Here is a 20740-nt window from a genome sequence, read left to right on the forward strand (position 1 = left end):
ATCAAGTCATCTCAAATGCTCTGCAGCTAGATTATGATCACTCAATCTACAACCCCTGGCAAAAATTATGGAATCACCAGTCCCTGAGGATGTTCCTTCAGTTGTTTATTGTTGTAGAAAAAAAAGCAGATCACAGACATGGCCAAAAACTAAAAGGCATTTCAAATGGCAACTTTCTGGCTTTAAGAAACACTAAAAGAAATCAAGAAAAACAATTGTGGTGGCCATTAACAGTTAGATTTATAGAACAAGCACAGGGAATAAATTATGGAATCACTCAATTCTGAGGAAAAAATTATGGAATCATGAAAAACAAACAAACAAAATAACATTCCAACACATCACTAGTAGGGATGAGCCGAACACCCCCCTGTTCGGTTCGCACCAGAACATGCGAACAGGAAAAAAGTCTATGGGACACGAACATGAATAATCCAAAGTGCTAATTTTTAAGGCTTATATGCAAGTTATTGTCATAAAAAGTGTTTGGGGACCTGGGTCCTGCCCCAGGGGACATGGATCTGGTTCTTCCTCCGGCCTTCTCGTCCAGCATCTCCTCCGCGGCGTCTTCTATCTTCTTCTCCTCGGGCCGCTCCGCACCCATGGCATGGGGGGAGGCTCCTGCTCTTCTCTTCATCTTCTTCTCTTCTTCTCTTCTTCATTTTCTTCTCTGGGCCGCTCCACGTCCATGCTGGCATGGAGGGAGGCTCCCGCTGTGTGACAGCATCTCCTCACCTGACGGTTCTTGAATAACGGGGGGCGGGGCCACCCGGTGATCCCGCCCCCCTCTGACGCACGGTGACTTGACAGGACTTCCCTGTGACGTCACGGGGAATGCCACACCGGGTGGCCCCGCCCCCGTTATTTAAGAACCGTCAGACGAGGAGATGCCGTCACACAGCGGGAGCCTCCCTCCATGCCAGCATGGATGCGGAGCGGCCCGGAGAAGAAAATGAAGAAGAGAAGAAAAGAAGAAGAGAAGAAGAGAAGAAAAGAAGAAGAGAAGAAGAGAAGAAGAGAAGAAGAGAAGAAGAGAAGAAGATGAAGAAGATGAAGAGAAGAGCGGGAGCCTCCCCCCATGCCATGGGTGCGGAGCGGCCCGAGGAGAAGAAGATAGAAGACGCCGCAGAGGAGATGCTGGACGAGAAGGCCGGAGGGAGAACCAGAAGAACCAGAAGAAGATGAAGGAAGATAGAAGAAAGAAGAAGCATTTAAATAAAGGAATTGTCAAAAACTGTCTCTTGTCATTTTTAACATTTTTGACAGTTTTTTAGTGAAATGATAGGGGTAAGTACCCCTTACCATTTCACACAGGGGGGGGCCGGGATCTGGGGGTCCCCTTGTTAAAGGGGGCTTCCAGATTCCGATAAGCCCCCCGCCCGCAGACCCCCACAACCACCGGCCAGGGTTGTGGGGATGAGGCCCTTGTCCTCATCAACATGGGGACAAGGTGTTTTGGGGGGCTACCCCAAAGCACCCTCCCAATGTTGAGGGCATGTGGCCTGGTACGGTTCAGGAGGGGGGGCACACTCTCGTCCCCCCTCTTTTCCTGCGGCCTGCCAGGTTGCGTGCTCGGATAAGGGTCTGGTATGGATTTTTGGGGGGACCCCACGCCGTTTTTTTTTTTTTTTTTTTTGGCGCGGGGTTCCCCTTAAAATCCATACTAGACCTGAAGGGTCTGCTATGGAATTTAGGGGGACCCCCACGTCATTTTTTTTTAAATTTTGTCCGGGGTTCCCCTTAATATCCATACCAGACCTAAAGGGCCTGGTATGGAATTTAGGGGGACCCCCACGTCATTTTTAAAAAAAAATTTTGGTTCGGGGTTCCCCTGTGGGGAATTCCCATGCCGTTTTTATCAATGAACTTCTATGTGTATTGTCGGCAATGCAATAGCCGCGAGTAGTTTTAAATGGCTTTTTTTCTTCGAAATGTCATTTTGCTGTCAGACTGTTCTAAACACAGGAAACATGCGCCCCTTTACAGGCATACTATAGACACCCCCCAGCTATGAAATTTAAAGGGATATTACACTTTTATTGTTTGACTTTAAGCATTATTAAAATCACTGCTCCTGAAAAAATGGCCGTTTTTAAAACTTTTTTTTGCATTGATCCATGTCCCCTGGGGCAGGACCCAGGTCCCCAAACACTTTTTATGACAATAACTTGCATATAAGCCTTTAAAATTAGCACTTTTGATTTCTCCCATAGACTTTTAAAGGGTGTTCCGTGGCATTCGAATTTGCCGCGAACACCCCAAATTGTTCGCTGTTCGGCGAACTTGCGAACAGCCGATGTCCGAGTCGAACATGAGTTCGACTCGAACTCGAAGCTCATCCCTAATCACTAGTACTTTGTTGCACCACCTCTGGCTTTTATAACTGCTTGCAGTCTCTGAGGCATTGACTTCATGAGTGATAAACAGTACTCTTCATCAATCTGGCTCCAGCCTTCTCTGATTGCTGTTGCCAAATCATCTTTGCAGGTTGGAGCCTTGTCATGGACCATTATCTTTAACTTCCACCACAGATTTTCAATTGGTTTGAGATCCAGACTGTTTACAGGCCATGACATTGGCATGTTTGTATTTGGTCCATGTTTTAGACACAGCCGACTGTGAACAACCAACATCTTGTGCAACTCTGCGTGATGATTTACCCTCTTTACCTACATACTAACAAGCAGATTTAATCTGATGCAGGTGTTAGTGTTTGTAATGAAAATTTACAGGGTGATTCCATAATTTTTTTCTCAGAATTGAGTGATTCCATCATTTTTTCCCTGTGCTTGTTCTATAAATCTAACTGTTACTGGCCACCACAATTATTTTTCTTGATTTCTTTTAGTGTTTCTTAACGCCAGAAAGTTGCCATTTGAAATGCCTTTAGTTTTTGGCCATGTCTGTGATCTGCTTTTTTTCTACAACAATAAACAACTGAAGTAACATCCTCAGGGACGGGTGATTCCATAATTTTTGCCAGGGGTTGTAGATTGCTCAGTGTATGGTGCCTATACTATAGAAACACTATAATCAACAAACTCAGGATGTCTGCATAGTGGTATCAGGATAAATCTACCTTTACATCACCTAATGAGCACAACATTGGTTGTAGTAAAAGAAATAATACTATCCCCATCTTTTATCTGTCAAAAAACCTTTAAAATATTATTGTGAGGGCTTGACCTAAAAATCGGAAATTTATTCCAACGGTGATAAAATAAATCACATATATATATATAGCTTAACCTTCAATGTATAGTGTATATAATAATTATTGTGAGACTTTATAAGAAGATGCAGTCGCTACCTGATATTGATCGGTCATGCGACTGATAAAAACACCCAAACATATAATTAATAAAAATTTAAAAACACTCTAATAATAGTCAGGCATTACAATGGTATCATTTTATATTCTAAGATATATTAAAATTTATACTAAAATTGAAAACTCGATTAAAAAACATTTAAAAATCGCTAATAAAACAATTTAGACCTAACTCCACGTTTATACCCCTCGGACTTAGTGTGTCAGTTAAATATATCCATTTCGTCTCACATTTGGACAATTCTCTGACTTTATTACAACCCCGCCAATCTGGGTGCAATTTCTCTACTCCCCAGAACTTTAGTCCTGAGGGGTCTCCTTTGTGTTTAATCTTAAAATGCATTGAGACACTGTGGTTTTTATACCCTATTTTAATGTTGTTGATGTGTTCGGACACCCGTTTACCTAAAGTTCGTTTGGTGCGTCCAATATACATCACGGGCATTGAAGTGCACATGTTTTTTTTCAAACCTAGCGATCGCAATAGTTATTTATCAATACATAGTGGGCACCATCCCACATGGCTTAAAAATATCCTTAAGGGGCAGTTTACAAGAGTACGGGGGAACTGCACACTAGATAATGACTATTTGGATCAAGTGCAAATTCTAAAAAAAAAACTCTTTGTAGAGAAAGGGTATAGAGTGGATGTTTTGGATAAAACGATAGACGAAATACACAATATACCTCAAGATAATTGTCTGATCGATAGGCCAAAACAAACCAATAGCAAACACCAATGGGGTTTTATCAGTGGGTTCCATGCCCAGTATAGAGAAGTGGAAACAATTTTCAAAAAATACTGGCCATTATTGACCACCGATAAAATTTTAACCAAAGTCATTCCGGAAGATCCAATTTTTATTTACAGAAAGGGACAATCATTTGGTGACAAGATTGTGAAAAAAAAAATCTTGGATCCCCCAACCAAGCCATCTACGTTTTGGGATAACCCGGGTTTCTTTGCCAGCGGTAGGTGTATATCGTGCAGACAAGTCCATACCAGACTGAGAGGCGTAACGGAATTTCAATCTACAGCTAAACTCAAAAGTGTTCCAAATCAAGGATTTTATTTCATGCATGACCACACATGCGGTATATGCACTTCAATGCCCGTGCAATCTGATGTGTATCGGACGCACCAAACGAACTTTAGGTAAACGGGTGTCCGAACACATCAACAACATTAAAATAGGGTATAAGGACCACAGTGTTTCAATGCATTTTAAGAATAAACACAAAGGAGACTCCTCAGGACTAAAGTTCTGGGGCGTAGAGAAATTGCACCAAAATTGGCGGGGTTGTAATAAAGTCAGAGAATTGTCCAAATGTGAGACGAAATGGATATATTTAACTGACACACTAATGCCCCGTACACACGGTCGGATTTTCCGATGGAAAATGTCCGATCGGAGCGCGTTGTCGGAAATTCCGACCGTCTGTAGGCTCCATCGGACATTTTCCATCGGATTTTCCGACACACAAAGTTGGAGAGCAGGAGATAAAATTTTCCGACAACAAAATCCGTTGTCGGAAATTCTGATCGTGTGTACACAAATCCGACGCACAAAGTGCCACGCATGCTCAGAATAAATAAAGAGATGAAAGCTATTGGCCACTGCCCCGTTTATAGTCCCGACGTACGTGTTTTACGTCACCGCGTTTAGAACGATCGGATTTTCCGACAACTTTGTGTGACCGTGTGTATGCAAGACAAGTTTGAGCCAACATCCGTCGGAAAAAATCCTAGGATTTTGTTGTCGGAATGTCCGAACAATGTCCGACCGTGTGTATGGGGCATAAGTCCGAGGGGTATGAACGTGGAGTTAGATCTAAATTGTTTTATTAGCGACTTTTAAATGTTTTTTAATCGAGTTTTCAATTTTAGTATCAATTTTAATATATCTTAGAATATAAAATGATACCATTGTAAGGCCTGACTATTATTAGAGTGTTTTTAAATTTTAATGAATTATATGTTTGGGTGTTTTTATCAGTCGCATGACCGATCAATATCAGGTAGCGACTGTATCTTCTTATAAAGTCGCACAATAATTATTATATACACTATACATTGAAGGTTAAGCTATATATATATGTGATTTATTTTTATCACCGTTGGAATACATTTCCGATTTTTAGGTCAAGCCCTCACGATAATATTTTAAACGTTTTTTTGACAGATAAAAGATGGGGATAGTATTATTTCTTTTACTACAACTAATGTTGTGCTCATTTGGTGATGTAAAGGTAGATTTATCCTGATACCACTATGCAGACATCCTGAGTTGGTTGATTATAGTATTTCTATAGTATAGGCACCATACGCTGAGCAATCTAGATTGAGGCTATGTTTCCACTATTGCGTCCCCAAAGTCGCGCGATTTTGCTGCGATTTTTTACCGCAATTTTACCGCGACTTTTTACCGCGATTTGAAGCAATGCCTGTATCTATGGACCTCAAGTCGCATCAAAGTGGGACCAAAGTAGTGCAGGGACTACTTTGAAGTCGCTGCGACTTGAAGTCGCACAGATATGAACGGTACTCATTGGAAATCATGGGATACAATTTGTCATGCGACTTTTCAGTCCCGAGTCGCATGAAAAGTCGCACTAGTGGAAACATAGCCTGAGTGATCATAATCTAGTTGCAGAGCATTTGAGATGACTTGATTTGCTTGTGTAATATGTTAATATACTCCTGATGTTATAAACAAAAATATAAATAAATAAAATATAATAAAAAAAAAAGTTTACTTTATTTTTTTATTTTGCATTTGTAATGTTATTATGCAAGAGAGTATATACAATTGCTAAGTCTAATGCAGATTAGGATTGACAGGTGAAGTGTGTTGTCAATTAGTCTGCAGCACACAAAGGAGTGACCCTCCGACAAAGTGTGTATTTGTAGTTCAGAGCTGCGCTGCGTAGCTACGCCCTCTGACGGAAGTGGTGTCAGAAACGCGTCCGCGTCAGGGCGTTGCTACGCAGCTATCCACAGAGTCGGCTTATCCTCGTCTGTCCTTCCCGGGAACACCGCGGGAGCGGTGAGAGGTTACAGGGGAACACACCACTGACATAGTATTGATGTTACATGCCCTTATATTATGCAAACATTCTCGCTATGAGCAAAATACAGATGAAAAGTGTCCGGTGAACAGCGATTATCCCTTTGATTGATAAGCGTGTTAACCAGCAGGGTCTGGTAAGTGGATTACCTACAGGGCTGTGGCACAAGTGGTGTGGTGATGGAGACTTGGAATCACCGCTAATATTTTCTTCCACGATCATCTAGTTTATACTCACCTGCCTTTTCTTAATGGGCTTTCACTGAGTGGTTCACCATTTGATACTTCTTTATTTAATTTTGATACTTGTTTAAGTGGACTCTTTTATTTTATTGATATTTTATGTATACGATTTACTATTGAAGCGCTTACCCCCCGAAGGAGTGGCTAATTAAAATTTATATCCGTAATTCACGTTTCCACTCAACCCTCGCAGCCCATAGATTTAAAACTCACAGTCCTTAATGCTTCTTCACCTGCTTTATTCATTAACATGAACTGGGATGGGAGAAGGACTTTCTCTGAGATGCTCTTCTGTTACATTATCATCTTTCACTGGCTCTTACCGGGAAACTATGATCAATTGCGGATAGTTGGGAAATCAATTTATGTGATTTCTTCAATCGGGGAAGATGGAAGTAGATTTGATAGAGAATAATTGATAAAGAGTCACTCTGAATAACTTCTTCATCTGCATGACTTTTAAAGAACAATCCGTATCTCTATATGTGTGCTTGCAGCTTCACCGCTACCTTGTTACCACTACTTCCCACCGACATGGTACTTTCAAGTTGAGCTAAAGAAAAGTCACTCTGAATAACTTCTCCCGCTTGACTGGTTGGAATCCCGGGGCATTGCTGAACCCAAAGTCATAGACCATCACTGACCATCTCACTGACTTGCGTACCAACAACCCTCAGCCTCTGGCAGTACCCTTCCCTTGGGCTTTCACTCACATGATCAATAGTCCATGTGCCACTCATAAACGATCGATCGCCCAGTTTCCTTCTGCTTTATTGCTTATTCCTCCGCAATGATTCTTAGTTCCCTTTCTCCTTTATGGCCCGCTCCCCTCCCCGCAGGGGCGGCCAACGACACCAGCAACTACATGCTGTAAGGTGTCGTCTGTTCCTCCATGAGGACCGGTTCTGTGCCCTTGTTGCAGGGGTAAAGCTCCGTTGGTTCCCCGGAGGGGAAAAACCTCCACTCCCCCCCTCCGGGGACCAGGCTGGCTCCTCTCGCTCCTCAGAGCAGGACTCCCACACCAACACGAACTCCAAAACTCCCCCCGGCACCACGTGACCCCCCTTTTTATATGAGAGTCCCGGGCCTTACCAAGCAAATTAATGATTGGCCGAGACTAACACACAAACTACCTGCTACCTGCACAAGCCTGTCTAAATTTACCTGACATAGAAACCACTAGGAAAGGTCACCTACCTAAAAGTAGGTGCCCGCTACACTATTAAAAGGTGAGACTATTTAGTTATCACCACCTGTCAATCTCCTAGTTGGTCGATTCAAAACAAGATTATTCTTATCATTATCATTTATATATACCGTATATACTCGAGTATAAGCCGACCCGAATATAAGCCGAGGCAACTAATTTTACCACAAAAAACTGGGAAAACTTATTGACTCGAGTATAAGCCTAGGGTGAGAAATGCGCAGCTACTGTAAGTGGAAAAGAGGGACAACAATGCCCATTTGCAGCCTCACTGTCCATGTGCATGCCTCAATCTCCCTACCTGATCCGTGCCTTATGTACCGGCGCTGTGTTCATCTGCAGTCTTATTATCTCCGGCGCTGTGACGTACAGTCTAGTCGGCCGCCGTGTAGTGTAGCAAAGCCCCGCCTCCTCGAGGAGAAGGCGGGGCTTTGTTACACGACACAGCGGCCAACTAGACTGTATGTCACAGTGCCGGAGATCATAAGGCTGCAGATGGACACAGTGAGGCGCGGGACTCGAGTATAAGCCGAGGGGGGCATTTTCAGCACAAAAAATGCGCTTATACTCCAGTATATACGGTACTCTACAGGTGGCGTTTTTTTACCGCCAAACACAGTTCCACTTCTAAGCATAAAGCTTCTGATTATACAACATTTATCCGGACTAATGCCAACTATGTTTCCTTATTAAGGTAGGCTGGTCAGGATTCAACACCTGACTGCATCCTTTTATTCCCCCTACGGTGTTAGTTATTCTATTTCATCCAAGTTGTGTTGGGTTTTTGGCCTCTTTCATATTAAGCTCTGGATACTGACCTCATTTCTGGTGTTCCTGTATCTTACACACTCTGACTATCTTACTAGACACGTCCCCACATGTGATCTGCTGTACTCTCTGCATGCCCTGGTTTGATCCTTCCTTTGATTGACCCTTTTAGTGTCCCCTGCAAACTCTTGAGACTGCTATACTACTACTACAAAAGATTAGAAATGTTACTGATTGCCTTTTTTCTGTCCTTTAGAATATAATATATTATATATATTATGTTGTAATTCAATATAGTGATACATATCTGTGTGGATATGGTTTTGATTCTTATGATCCACATTGGAGAGGTTTAGCTTTTGTTTGCATTTTATTTGCAATATTTTAAATGTCTTTTCTTGTATTATGTGTATAATAAAAATGTATATATTTTATAATACAGGGATATGCAATTAGTGGACCTCCAGCTGTTGCAGAACTACAAGTCCCATGAGGCATAGCATGACTCTGACACCCACAAGCATGACACCCAGAGGCAGAGGCATGATGGGACTTGTAGTTTTGCAACAGCTGGAGGTCCGCTAATTGCATATCCTTGCTATAATATTTCTATAATTGGTGCCTAGAAAGTCAATTTTTCCATTTTTCTATGTAACTTTGATCACCCTACAGATACATACATTGTCAGGTCATTCATCCCTACTGATCCTCCTACAGATACATACATTGTCAGGTCATTCATCCCTACTGATCCTCCTACATAACATACATTGTCAGGTCATTCATCCCTACTGATCACCCTACAGATACATACATTTTCAGGTCATTCATCCCTACTGATCATCCTACAGATACATACATTGTCAGGTCATTCATCCCTACTGATCACCCTACAGATACATACATTGTCAGGTCATTCATCCCTACTGATCACCCTACAGATACATACATTGTCAGGTCATTCATTCCTACTGATCACCCTACAGATACATACATTGCCAGGTCATTCATCCCTACTGATCACCCTACAGATACATTGTCAGGTCATTCATCCCTACTGATCATCTACAGATACATACATTGTCAGGTCATTCATCCCTACTGATCATCTACAGATACATACATTGTCAGGTCATTCATCCCTACTGATCACCCTACAGATACATACATTGTCAGGTCATTCATCCCTACTGATCACCCTACAGATACATACATTGTCAGGTCATTCATCCCTACTGATCACCCTACAGATACATACATTGTCAGGTCATTCATCCCTACTGATCATCTACAGATACATACATTGTCAGGTCATTCATCCCTACTGATCACCCTACAGATACATACATTGTCAGGTCATTCATCCCTACTGATCACCCTACAGACACATACATTTTGTGCTAAAGAACATATTAAATTGTCTTTTTCTCATTGGCAACCACATCTCTCAGATGTAATTCATTCTTCTAATAACTTTACAGATCTGTGTAGGAAGCCGGTGGACGCAAGGCTGGAGATGGATCCTGATAAGACAAATTATAATATTGGGGATACAGTGACATTAAAATGTCCGGTTGGATATCACCCTACCCATCCCTCTGCACAATGTGTGAATGATGGGTTCTACAATTGGTGGAATAAGTTCCTACAATGTTTAGGTGAGTAGCAAACCTCAATATACAGATAGCAGGAACCCAGAGCAACCAATCAGCAGTCACCTCTCTTTGGTCTGACTCATCTAAACTGATGTAAGATAAAACCTGATTGGTGCATTGCACTCTACACATCATTACTGTCTGTATGATCTTATTACATACATAACCCTGTATATTGCATACACTTTGTATAACCACGTGCCGACCGGGCCATAGCCGAAAAAAGGCTACAGCGTGGTCGGCTTATTCTGGGAGGGCGTCCTCCCAGAAACTTGCTCCCGCGCGCCCCCTGGTGTGCGCACCCGGGAACATTGGTGACCTCCGGACCCGGCGCATCACGGTAAATAGCCGCTGATAGCGGCCGTTTACCACGTGATCGTGCCATCAACTGATGACGCGATCACTTCTAAACAAACCGATGTCGCGTCCAGTTCCTCGGGTGATCCCGCCCCCTCTGACTTTACGGGGAAAGCCTCAGGGAAGTCCCCGTCAAGTCCCCATGCACCAGAGGGGGGACGGGGTCACCGTTATCCTCCGTTATTTAGGAAGCATCAGAAGACGAGAAGCGTCACACAGCGGGAGCCTCCCATCATGGATGCGGAGCGGCCCGAGAACGAAGAAGGGAAGAAGACACTGCGGAGGAAGATGCCGGACGAGAACACCGGAGCAAGAAGCAGAGGATCAGAGGGAGAACCAGAGGAAGAAGAAGATGGAGAAAGAAACCAAAGGAAAATAGAAGATAGAAGAAAGAAGATAGAAGAAAGAAGATGAAAAGAAGAAGACTTTAAATAAAAGAATTGTCAAAAACTGTCTCTTGTCATTTTTAACATTTTTGACACTTTTTTGTGAAATGGTAGGGGTCCCTTACCATTTCACACGGGGGGCGGGATCTGGGGGTCCCCTTGTTAAATGGGGCTTCCAGATTCCGATAAGCCCCCTGCCCGCAGACCCCCACAACCAAAAGCACCCTCCCAATGTTGAGGGCATGTGGCCTGGTACGGTTCAGGAGGGGGGGCGCTCTCTCGTCCCCCCCTCTTTTCCTGCAGCCTGCCAGGTTGCGTGCTCGGATAAAGGCCTGGTGTGGATTTTTGGGGGGACCCCATGCCAATTTTTTTTTATTTTGGCGCGGGGTTCCCCTTAAAATCCATACCAGACCTGAAGGGCCTGGTATGGAATTTAGGGGGACCCCCACGCCAATATTTTTTTCAAATTTTGGTTCGGGGTTCCCCTGTGGGGAAATCCCATGCCGTTTTTATCAATGAACTTTTATGTGTATAGTCGGACCGACAATTCATTAATAGCCGTGAGTAGTTTTAAATGACTTTTTTTTCCTTTGAAATGTCATTTTGCTGTCAGACTGTTCTAAACACGGGAAACATGCGCCCCTTTATAGGCATAGTATAGACACCCCCCAGGTACGAAATTTAAAGGAATATTACACTTTTATTGTTTCACTTCAAGCATTATTAAAATCACTGCTCCCGAAAAAACAGACATTTTTAAAACTATTTTTTGCATTGATCCATGTCCCCTGGGGCAGGACCCAGGTCCCCAAACACTTTTTATGACAATAACTTGCATATAAGCCTTTAAAATTAGCATTTTTGATTATTCATGTTCGAGTCCCATAGACTTTAACGGTGTTCGCGTGTTCAAACAAATTTTTTGCCTGTTCGCATGTTCTGGTGCGAACCGAACAGGGGGGTGTTCGGCTCATTCCTAGTGGCAAGCAGCGGGATGATTCTCACAGCCCAGAAGGACAGCTACAAGAAGACGTCCAAACCTCCACCTGGATCAAAGATCGGCATAGCAGACTTCAGTCAACCCAGCGGAGATATGGATCTGGCATCAGGGTTCCCGGGGCTGCTGCGGATCGTCCTTTCAGCAATCCCCAGGACTGTGTCTGCGGATAAATACCGGGAGCTCAGGCAGAAGATTCGGGTAAGACACTGGATTAGAGCCCTCCAGGTTGCTGGAATGCAACAGGGCAAGTGCTTTCCAACCTCAGAGCAGCAAGCCAGTGAACAACAGGAGTTATGGATGCAATTGCTGGGAGAGCGGCCCCAGGAGCAATGGGTGACTGAGTTGGACAGGCTGATCCAGCAGGAAATAGAGCTGAACAATCGGTATCGGGCTCTGCAATGGTACACAGAGCAGGGATATTTAGGGGAGAGAACAGAATGCTCCCCGGAGGGATGTGACTTTGGTGGCCCTGGATTGCTGTGGGAGAGCCTTTCAGATTGTTTTGTGTTTGGCGATGAAGGTGAACCAACCTTTGAAGACCTGCAAGAATACAGGGAGGCTATGCTCGGTCTTGCAGGGGACTCAGAGCTTAAACCTGATCTAGACTATTTGCTAAGGAAGGAACAGCATCTGGAAAGGGCATACAGAAAGCATCTAGAATGCGTTCAGCAGCATGCCAGAGAATCGGCAGTGGAAACTCCGGAGATTGCCGTCTCCAAAGCTGAAGTGCTGGCAACAGGGCAGAGGTCTGCTAACCTCTGCCCAACACCAACAGCAGCTTCCGCCTCCTGGAGAGAAGAGTTGGCCTTTTCTCCCACAATACTGACAGAGACATGGGATTTGCTGCCAGCAGCATCGGTGGAGTTACCAGAAACTTATGCAGCTGAAGAGCTGACAACTGGACAGAGGGTCCAAGACCTCTGCCCCACACCTGTGGTAGTTCTGGAGTCCCAGGGTGAGGAGGTGGTGGTCACTCCCGAGCAGCAGATCAGGACCCAAGGAGAGAATGCAATCTGCACCTCACAACTGCAGCTTGAGCTGATATCGATGGATGGGACTGCGGTCTCCACTCACAGCAACCCAGCAGAAGGACTGGCAACAGAGCAGAGTGCTGCTAACCTCTGCCCTCACCTAACAGAAGAGGGAGTTCCTGTGGTGGTGAAGGGGACTTTGGTCTTCACTGACACAACCCCAAGGATTGGTGCGGCACTGGGACAGGAGGATATCAGCCATGCTTTGCAAGCACTGGGGGATTTTCACCTACCGGGGTTGGATTGGACTTCAGTCTCCATTTGTATACCCCAGGGATGCTGGGGAGATGGCCCAGATCCCCAAAGGCATGACGGTGTGAGCCCAGTCACCCTGTCTTCTCTCCAGTGGCTGAAAAGACTCCAGGGAGAAGGGCCAGTCCAGGCCTCTCCCCAGCGGCGGCCGTGTTCTCTGAGAGAGGCAGAGGTTGGCTGGGTAAGTAATGCTCTGTTTGGGACAATTTATTTGGGGTACTGTGTGGATACCGTTATTAGGGGACTGGAACTTCTGACTAACTTCAGGGTCAACCCATCTGGAGTCTCCTCCTGTGTTAGTCTCCTGCCGAAAGGGGGGAAATGTGACAGACCTAGCCGGGACAGAGGCTTTTGGAGGGGACTGAATGCCAGCCTCTTGACGATCGATTATGGGCCCTGGCATTTGGGGGAACGGTGCTCATTGTAAGCTGTATGCCTGGGGACCCTGGAAGTAATATTATTTTGGATTCAAGTCCATGTCCCCCCAAAACAAACAAAACTCCGGGAACCCCGTATGTGCCATATTATAGATAGTGACTGCTTCACAATGTTGTGTGTATATATTGTGTGTTGTTTCATGCTGTTGTATACTATTTGCTGTGCTAGTTTTGGGTGGGGCTGTATTCCAATGTTCTATTGTGTCTGTCTGTCTTGGATCACATCCCATCCATCCTCAGAAGTACTCATCCATCCCATCCATCCTCAGAAGTACTCATCCATCCATCCCATCCATCCTCAGAAGTACTCATCCATCCTCAGAAGTACTCATCCATCCATCCTCAGAAGTACTCATCCATCCATCCCATCCATCCTCAGAAGTACTCATCCATCCTCAGAAGTACTCATCCATCCATCCTCAGAAGTACTCATCCATCCATCCCATCCATCCTCAGAAGTACTCATCCATCCTCAGAAGTACTCATCCATCCATGCTCAGAAGTACTCATCCATCCATCCCATCCATCCTCAGAAGTACTCATCCATCCCATCCATCCTCAGAAGTACCCATCCATCCTGAGAAGTACTCAACCATCCATCCCACCCATCCTCAGAAGTACTCATCCATCCATCCCATCCATCCTCAGAAGTACTCATCCATCCATCCCATCCATACTCAGAAGTACTCATCCATCCATCTGTGGAAGTATTCATCCATCCATCCCATCCATCCTCAGAAGTACTCATCCATCCATCCTCAGAAGTACTCATCCATCCATCCCATCCATACTCAGAAGTACTCATCCATCCATCCCATCCATTCTCAGAAGTACTCATCCATCCATCCCATCCATTCTCAGAAGTACTCATCCATCCATCCCATCCATGCTGAGAAGTACTCATCAATCCATCTCATCCATCCTCAGAAGTACTCATTCATCCATACTCAGAAGTACTCATTCATCCATACTCAGAAGTACTCATCCATCCTCAGAAGTACTCATCCATCTATCCCATCCATCCTCAGGAGTAGTCATCCATCCATTCCATCCATACTCAGAAGTACTCATCCATCCCATCCATGCTCAGAAGTACTTATCCATCCCATCCATGCTCAGAAGTACCCATCCATCCATACTCAGAAGTACTCATCCATCCCATCCATGCTCAGAAGTACTCATCCATCCATCCTCAGAACTACTCATCCATCCCATCCTATCCATGCTCAGAAGTGCTCATCCATCCATCCCATCCATCCTCAGAAGTACTCATCCATCCATCCCATCCATCCTCAGAAGTACTCATCCATCCATCCTCAGAAGTACTCATCCATCCATCTTCAGAAGTACTCATCCATCCATCCCATCCATCCTCTGAAGTACTCATCCATCCCATCTATACTCAGAAGTACTCATCCATCCATCCTTAGAAGTACTCATCATCCATCCCATCCATCCTCAGAAGTACTCATCCATCCATCCTCAGAAGTACTCATCCATCCATCCCATCCATCCCCAGAAGTACTCATCCATCCATCCTCAGAAGTACTCATCCATCCCATCCATGCTCAGAAGTACTCATTCATCCATCCTTAGAAGTACTCATCATCCATCCCATCCATCCTCAGAAGTATTCATCCATCCATCCTCAGAAGTACTCATCCATCCATCCATCCTCAGAAGTACTCATCCATCCATCCTCAGAAGTACTCATCCATCCCACCCATGCTCAGAAGTACTCATCCATCCATCCTCAGAAGTAATCATCCATCCCATCCATACTCAGAAGTACTCATCCATCCATACTCAGAAGTACTCATCCCTCCCATCCATGCTCAGAAATACTCATCCATCCATCCCATCCATACTCATCCATGCTCAGAAGTACTCATCCATCCATACTCAGCAATACTCATCCATCCATCCATCCATCCATACTCAGCAGTACTCATCCATGCTCAGCAATACTCATACATCCATCCATACTCAGCAATACTCATCTATGCTCAGCAATACTCATCCATCAATCCATGCTCAGCCATCCCATCCACTCCCAGCCATACCGTACTGTACCCAGCCATGCTCTGCCATACCCAGCCGTACCCAGCCGTGCTCAGCCATTCCTCAGAAGTACTCATCCATCCCATCCATGCTCAGAAGTACTCATCCATCCCATCCATACTCATCCATGCTCAGAAATCCTCATCCATCCATCCATCCCATCCATACTCATCCATGCTCAGAAATACTCATCCATCCATCCCATCCATACTCATCCATGCTCAGAAGTACTCATCCATCCATACTTAGCAATACTCATCCATCCATCCATCCATACTCAGCAATACTCATCCATGCTCAGCAATACTCATCCATCCATCCATGCTCAGCAATACTCATCCATCCATCCATGCTCTGCCATTCCATCCACTGTGAGCCATACCGAGCTGTACCCAGCCATGCTCAGCCATACCCAGCCGTACCCAAACGTGCTCAGCCATACCCAGCCATACTCGGCCATACTCAGCCTCTGTTTGTGGCCAGACTGTGGAAGTCTCACACATGTGGTATCACCGTACTCGAGAGGAGTAGGAGAATCTATTTTGGGGTGTAATTTTTGGTATGTACATGCTATGTGTTAGAAATATTGTATAAATGGACAACGTTGTATAAAAAAAAATCGTTTTTATTTTCTTTCCACATTTTCCAAAAATTTGTAGAAAAAAATGACATGTTCAAAAGACTCATTATGCCTCATAGATTATACTTTGGGGTGTTTTCTTTCCATAATTGGGTCATTTTTGGGGCATTTCCATTGTCCTGGTGCTCCAGGGCCTTCAAAAGTGTAAGGGATAGTCAGGAAATTATATGTGTAATTTATGCTCCAGAACACCTGATGGTGCTCCCTGCATGTTGGGCCTCTGTATGTGGCCAGGCTGTGTAAAAGTCTCACATGTGTGGTATCGCCGTACTCGGGAGGAATAGCAGGATGTGTTTTGGGGTGTAATTTGTGGTATGCATATGCTGTGTGTGAGAAATAACCTGCTAATATGACAATTTTGTGAAAAAAAAAAAGAAAAAAAATCTTGATTTTGCAAAGAATTGTGGGAAAAATGACAACTTCAAAAACCTCACCATGCTTCTTTCTAAATACCTTGGGATGTCTATTTTCCAAAAAGGGGTCATTTGGGGGGTATTTGTACTTTTCTGGCATGTTAGGGTCTCAAGAAATGAGATAGGCTGTCAGTACTTCAGGTGTGATCAATTTTCAGCGATTGGCACCATAGCTTGTGGACTCTATAACTTTCACAAAGACCAAATAATATACACCACTTTGGATTATTTTTTACCAAAGATATGTAGCATTTTACATTTTGGCCAAAATTTATGAAGAAAAAGTACTAATTTGCAAAATTTTATAACAGAAACAAAGAAAAATGCAATTTTTTTACAGAATTTTCAGTCTTTTTTCTTTTATAGCACAAAAAATAAAAAACCCAGCGGTGATTAAATTTCACCAAAAGAAGGCTCTATTTGTGGGAAAAAAGGACAAAAATTTTATTTGGCTACAGTGTTGCATGACTGAGTAATTGTCATTCAAAATGTGAGAGCACTGAAAGCTGAAAATTGGTCTGGTTAGGAAGGGGATTTAAGTGCCCAGTGGTCAAGTGGATAATGAACATGGGAATACTGTGTGCTGTCCAACTAAATCTACATGTACTCTCATTATAATCTCATCTCATTATAATCAGATCCAAAATAACTATAGCACCCTCTACCTTAGGTAGGTAGGCATTAGGGTAGTGGGTTTGTTTTGTACTGTCAGTGCAGGTAAATTTAGGCAGGCCTATGCTGTGAGCTAGACCTGTTTGTTTTGATCTGGGGGCAGGGAAGTGGTTTAGTGTAGCAGCAGGTGACTGACATGTACTTCAGCTCTTGGGCGCCTCCTTTGGTTTTCAGAAGGTTCTGCAAAAGAGGCAGGGCAGAGAGCAGGAGTGACATGGGGTGTATGTGGGAGCCCTGACCAATCCTCAACTAGGATTGGCAGGGGGCAGGCCTCCTATATATATCCATGGTCAGCCTGCTGTGGGAGGAGTTGTAAGGGTGTAAGAACTGGATGATGAAGTGTTAGACAGTCGTGGTCTGAGGAAAGGCCCTTTCTGGAGGGGGCGTGAACTCAGGCCTGGAGCTGGGAGGGAGCCTTGCTCTACACGGTTATTGAGAGGTGTCCTGAAACAGGAGCAGGAAGAGGACAGTTGGGAGCACTGCCAGGAAAGTCATTCAGGAGGGATCCATGCTGGGGTCTGTGAGTGAGAAGCACAGTGTTAAGCTCTGGAAGAGACATGCCAGGATTTGGATGTGGAGCCAGAGGGAGAGACTCTGGTGTTGTTCTGGGGTCAAGTTGTTGCAGCCACGAGGGCTGGCAGGATTTGCATTGGACGTGCTGGGATCAGTATTCCACCAAGTGTCAGTTAGCACATCTATTCTTCTCAGCTAAAACGGCTTCTACCACAAAGGGGACTGCAGACCCCTGCCTGTAAAGGGCTACTAGGACTGATTCAGAGTGGGCCTAGCCATGTGCTAACGGTGACAGGAACCTAGATTTGAACAGTGAAGTAAAGCAAGTGATCTCAAGTAGTGTGCTGGAGGAGATGTGCAGAGGAAAAGCCTGTCAAATTTAGACTCAACCAACATTGATTTCATTGAGAAGTATTCATCATCTGGGCATCCCATGTCCCTTTCCCCATCCAAGTTGAATCCCCTAATAAAAAAAACAAAAACAAGCAAGAGACTGTTCATTGTCTGGGAAGTGTGCCAAAATGGATGTCTGACCAGCAGGGTGAAATGTGTGGATGCTAGAACACAAAGTGATCCCACGGGGCACCACTACAAAACCAAACACCATGAGAGCGATCTGATTATAACTCACAGTTATTATTAATACAATCTACAATCTTCCCATGGAGACTTCCCTGACTTCTCTTTAAAGTGTCAATAACTGCTTGATGAAAAAAACTTGCCGTTGCTAAAACCACTGAATAAATGCTTTCCTGGTAGACTCCATGGCAGCATGCGTTTCGGTAGCCCCGCCCTCATTCCTTACCCACAGGGCTCCACTCCCATACATTTTCAGGCTGAACAAGAAGCTGCCTTCCTTTTTGTCCTCCGTACTCATATGACTAATTTTTATGAAGTTTTCCTATCTTTTGCAAGTATCGGTGGGCGAGTCTCATGCAGGACATCTGTGCAGATGTCAGGAGCATCCTGTGGTATCCAGAAGTCTTCCAGGATGGCTCCAGTGGTCACTGAGTCCCCAGCTATCAGGGAGGGGGGAGCTATGGCACACATATGCAGAAGATCGATGTCTGGAGAGTGGGCCCTGGGTGGGTTTGCATTGGCTGGGAGCCCTTCTATTAGTGGGTGGCCATTACTTGTGCCCGGAGCAGACACAGCAGCTGCAACTCTGCCTCTGGGATACGGCGGGGTGCCCTGCAGATCTTGGATACGTGCCTATTTTTATTAAGAGAGTTCAGCAAACACAAAACAACAGGGTTCCCTGGCAGAGGTTTTCAGCAGTGGTGGCCCGTGCATTGTGGGCGCACAGGCGCTGCCCCCCTATAACTGCCGCCCCTTTATCCATGCGCTCAACCCCTTTCAGGACGGGAGTGGGTGTTTGGCTCTAATCAGCTGCTTCAAAAAGCAAGAGGCTCTCATAGGCTTCAAAAAGGGGTGAGCTTCAATTCCGGGTACATAGCAAATTCATTTTTGCTATTTTCACGCTAGGGGCCCTCCCCACCAATCAGGAGGCAGGTCAGTGAGACCTGTTTCCCTATTGGCCAAATCGCCGGGAGATCCTATTGGATGCCCAGCGCTTTGAAGAAGGAGACACAGAGAGCAGAGGAAGCATAAGGAACGGACTCCTCTGCTGCCACCACACTGGAGGAAACACAGCAGTAGGAGAGCCACAGCCCGGTAAGTGCTATACCCTCCCGCATGGTGCTGTGTGTGCTTTCAGTGCCAGGAGCCGTGAGCCCGCAGGGGGGTACTATCAGAGCCATGAGCCCTGCGGCGGAGAAGTGGGGGTGTTGTCAGAGCCACCAACCACCAGTGGGGGATTCATGTCAGAGCCGCGATCCAGCGGGGGTTGGGGCGGGTGCTGTCAGAACCACGAGCAGGGGGGAGGGGTATGAGTGCTATATACCAAATGCTGACCTACTGTATATACTCATGTATAAGCCGAGTTTTTTCAGCACATTTTTTATGCTGAAAAAGCCCCCCTCGGCTTATACTCGAGTGAGGCAGAAGGGAAGGCTGTCTGGCGGGGATGGGAGAAGGCCCTGTGGCATCAGAGGGGACGGGGTCACCCGTTTACGTCACTGGGTGGCCCTGCCCTCAGCCATATAACAGCTGTCACCAATGGGAAGCGTCACTTGGCAGGAGCCTCCTATGGAGGCGGAGGTGTTGCGTTTTTTTTCTTTTTTCGGCTCGTCGGCGGCACAATAGAAGATGATTGGACATTGCGGGACATTTTTATTTTTCTATCTTTTAATAAAGGACTTGTCCCAAGCTGTCTCTTGTCTATTTTACTATTTTTGACACTTTTTTTTTGTGAAATGGTAGGGGTACAATACCCAGTTACCAATTCCCATGGGGGTGGCGGGATCTGGGGTTCCCCTTGTTAAATGGGGCTTCCAGATTCCAATAAGCCCCCTGCCCGCATACCCCTACAACCACCGGGCAAGGGTTGTAGGGATGAGGCCCTTGTCCCCATCGACATGGGGACAAGGTGCTTTGGGGTCAGACCCCAAAGCACCCTCCCCATGTTGAGGGCATGTGGCCTGGTACGGTTCAGGAGGGGGGGGCACTCTCTCGTCCTCTTTTCATGGGGCTTGCCAGGTTGCGTGCCCGGATAAGGGTCTGGTATGGATTTTGGGGGGACACCTACGCTATTTGTTTTTTTTTTATTTTTGGTTCGGGATTCCCCTTAATATTCATACGAGACCC

General features: G+C 45.2%; 1 protein-coding gene across 2 annotated transcripts in view; it reads left to right on the forward strand.

The window, feature by feature from the left end:
- Nucleotides 1-20740, forward strand: part of LOC141121997 (uncharacterized) — a 267457-nt gene that overhangs the window by 60716 nt on the left and 186001 nt on the right. For both annotated transcript variants that reach the window (XM_073611785.1, XM_073611794.1), the window contains exon 3: nucleotides 10099-10275. In XM_073611785.1, coding sequence (XP_073467886.1) covers nucleotides 10099-10275 — 177 coding nt within the window. The remainder of the gene's footprint in view (nucleotides 1-10098; nucleotides 10276-20740) is intronic.

Source organism: Aquarana catesbeiana, linkage group LG01 (genome assembly GCF_042186555.1).
Source record: "Aquarana catesbeiana isolate 2022-GZ linkage group LG01, ASM4218655v1, whole genome shotgun sequence".
Classification (NCBI taxonomy): Eukaryota; Metazoa; Chordata; class Amphibia; order Anura; family Ranidae; genus Aquarana; species Aquarana catesbeiana.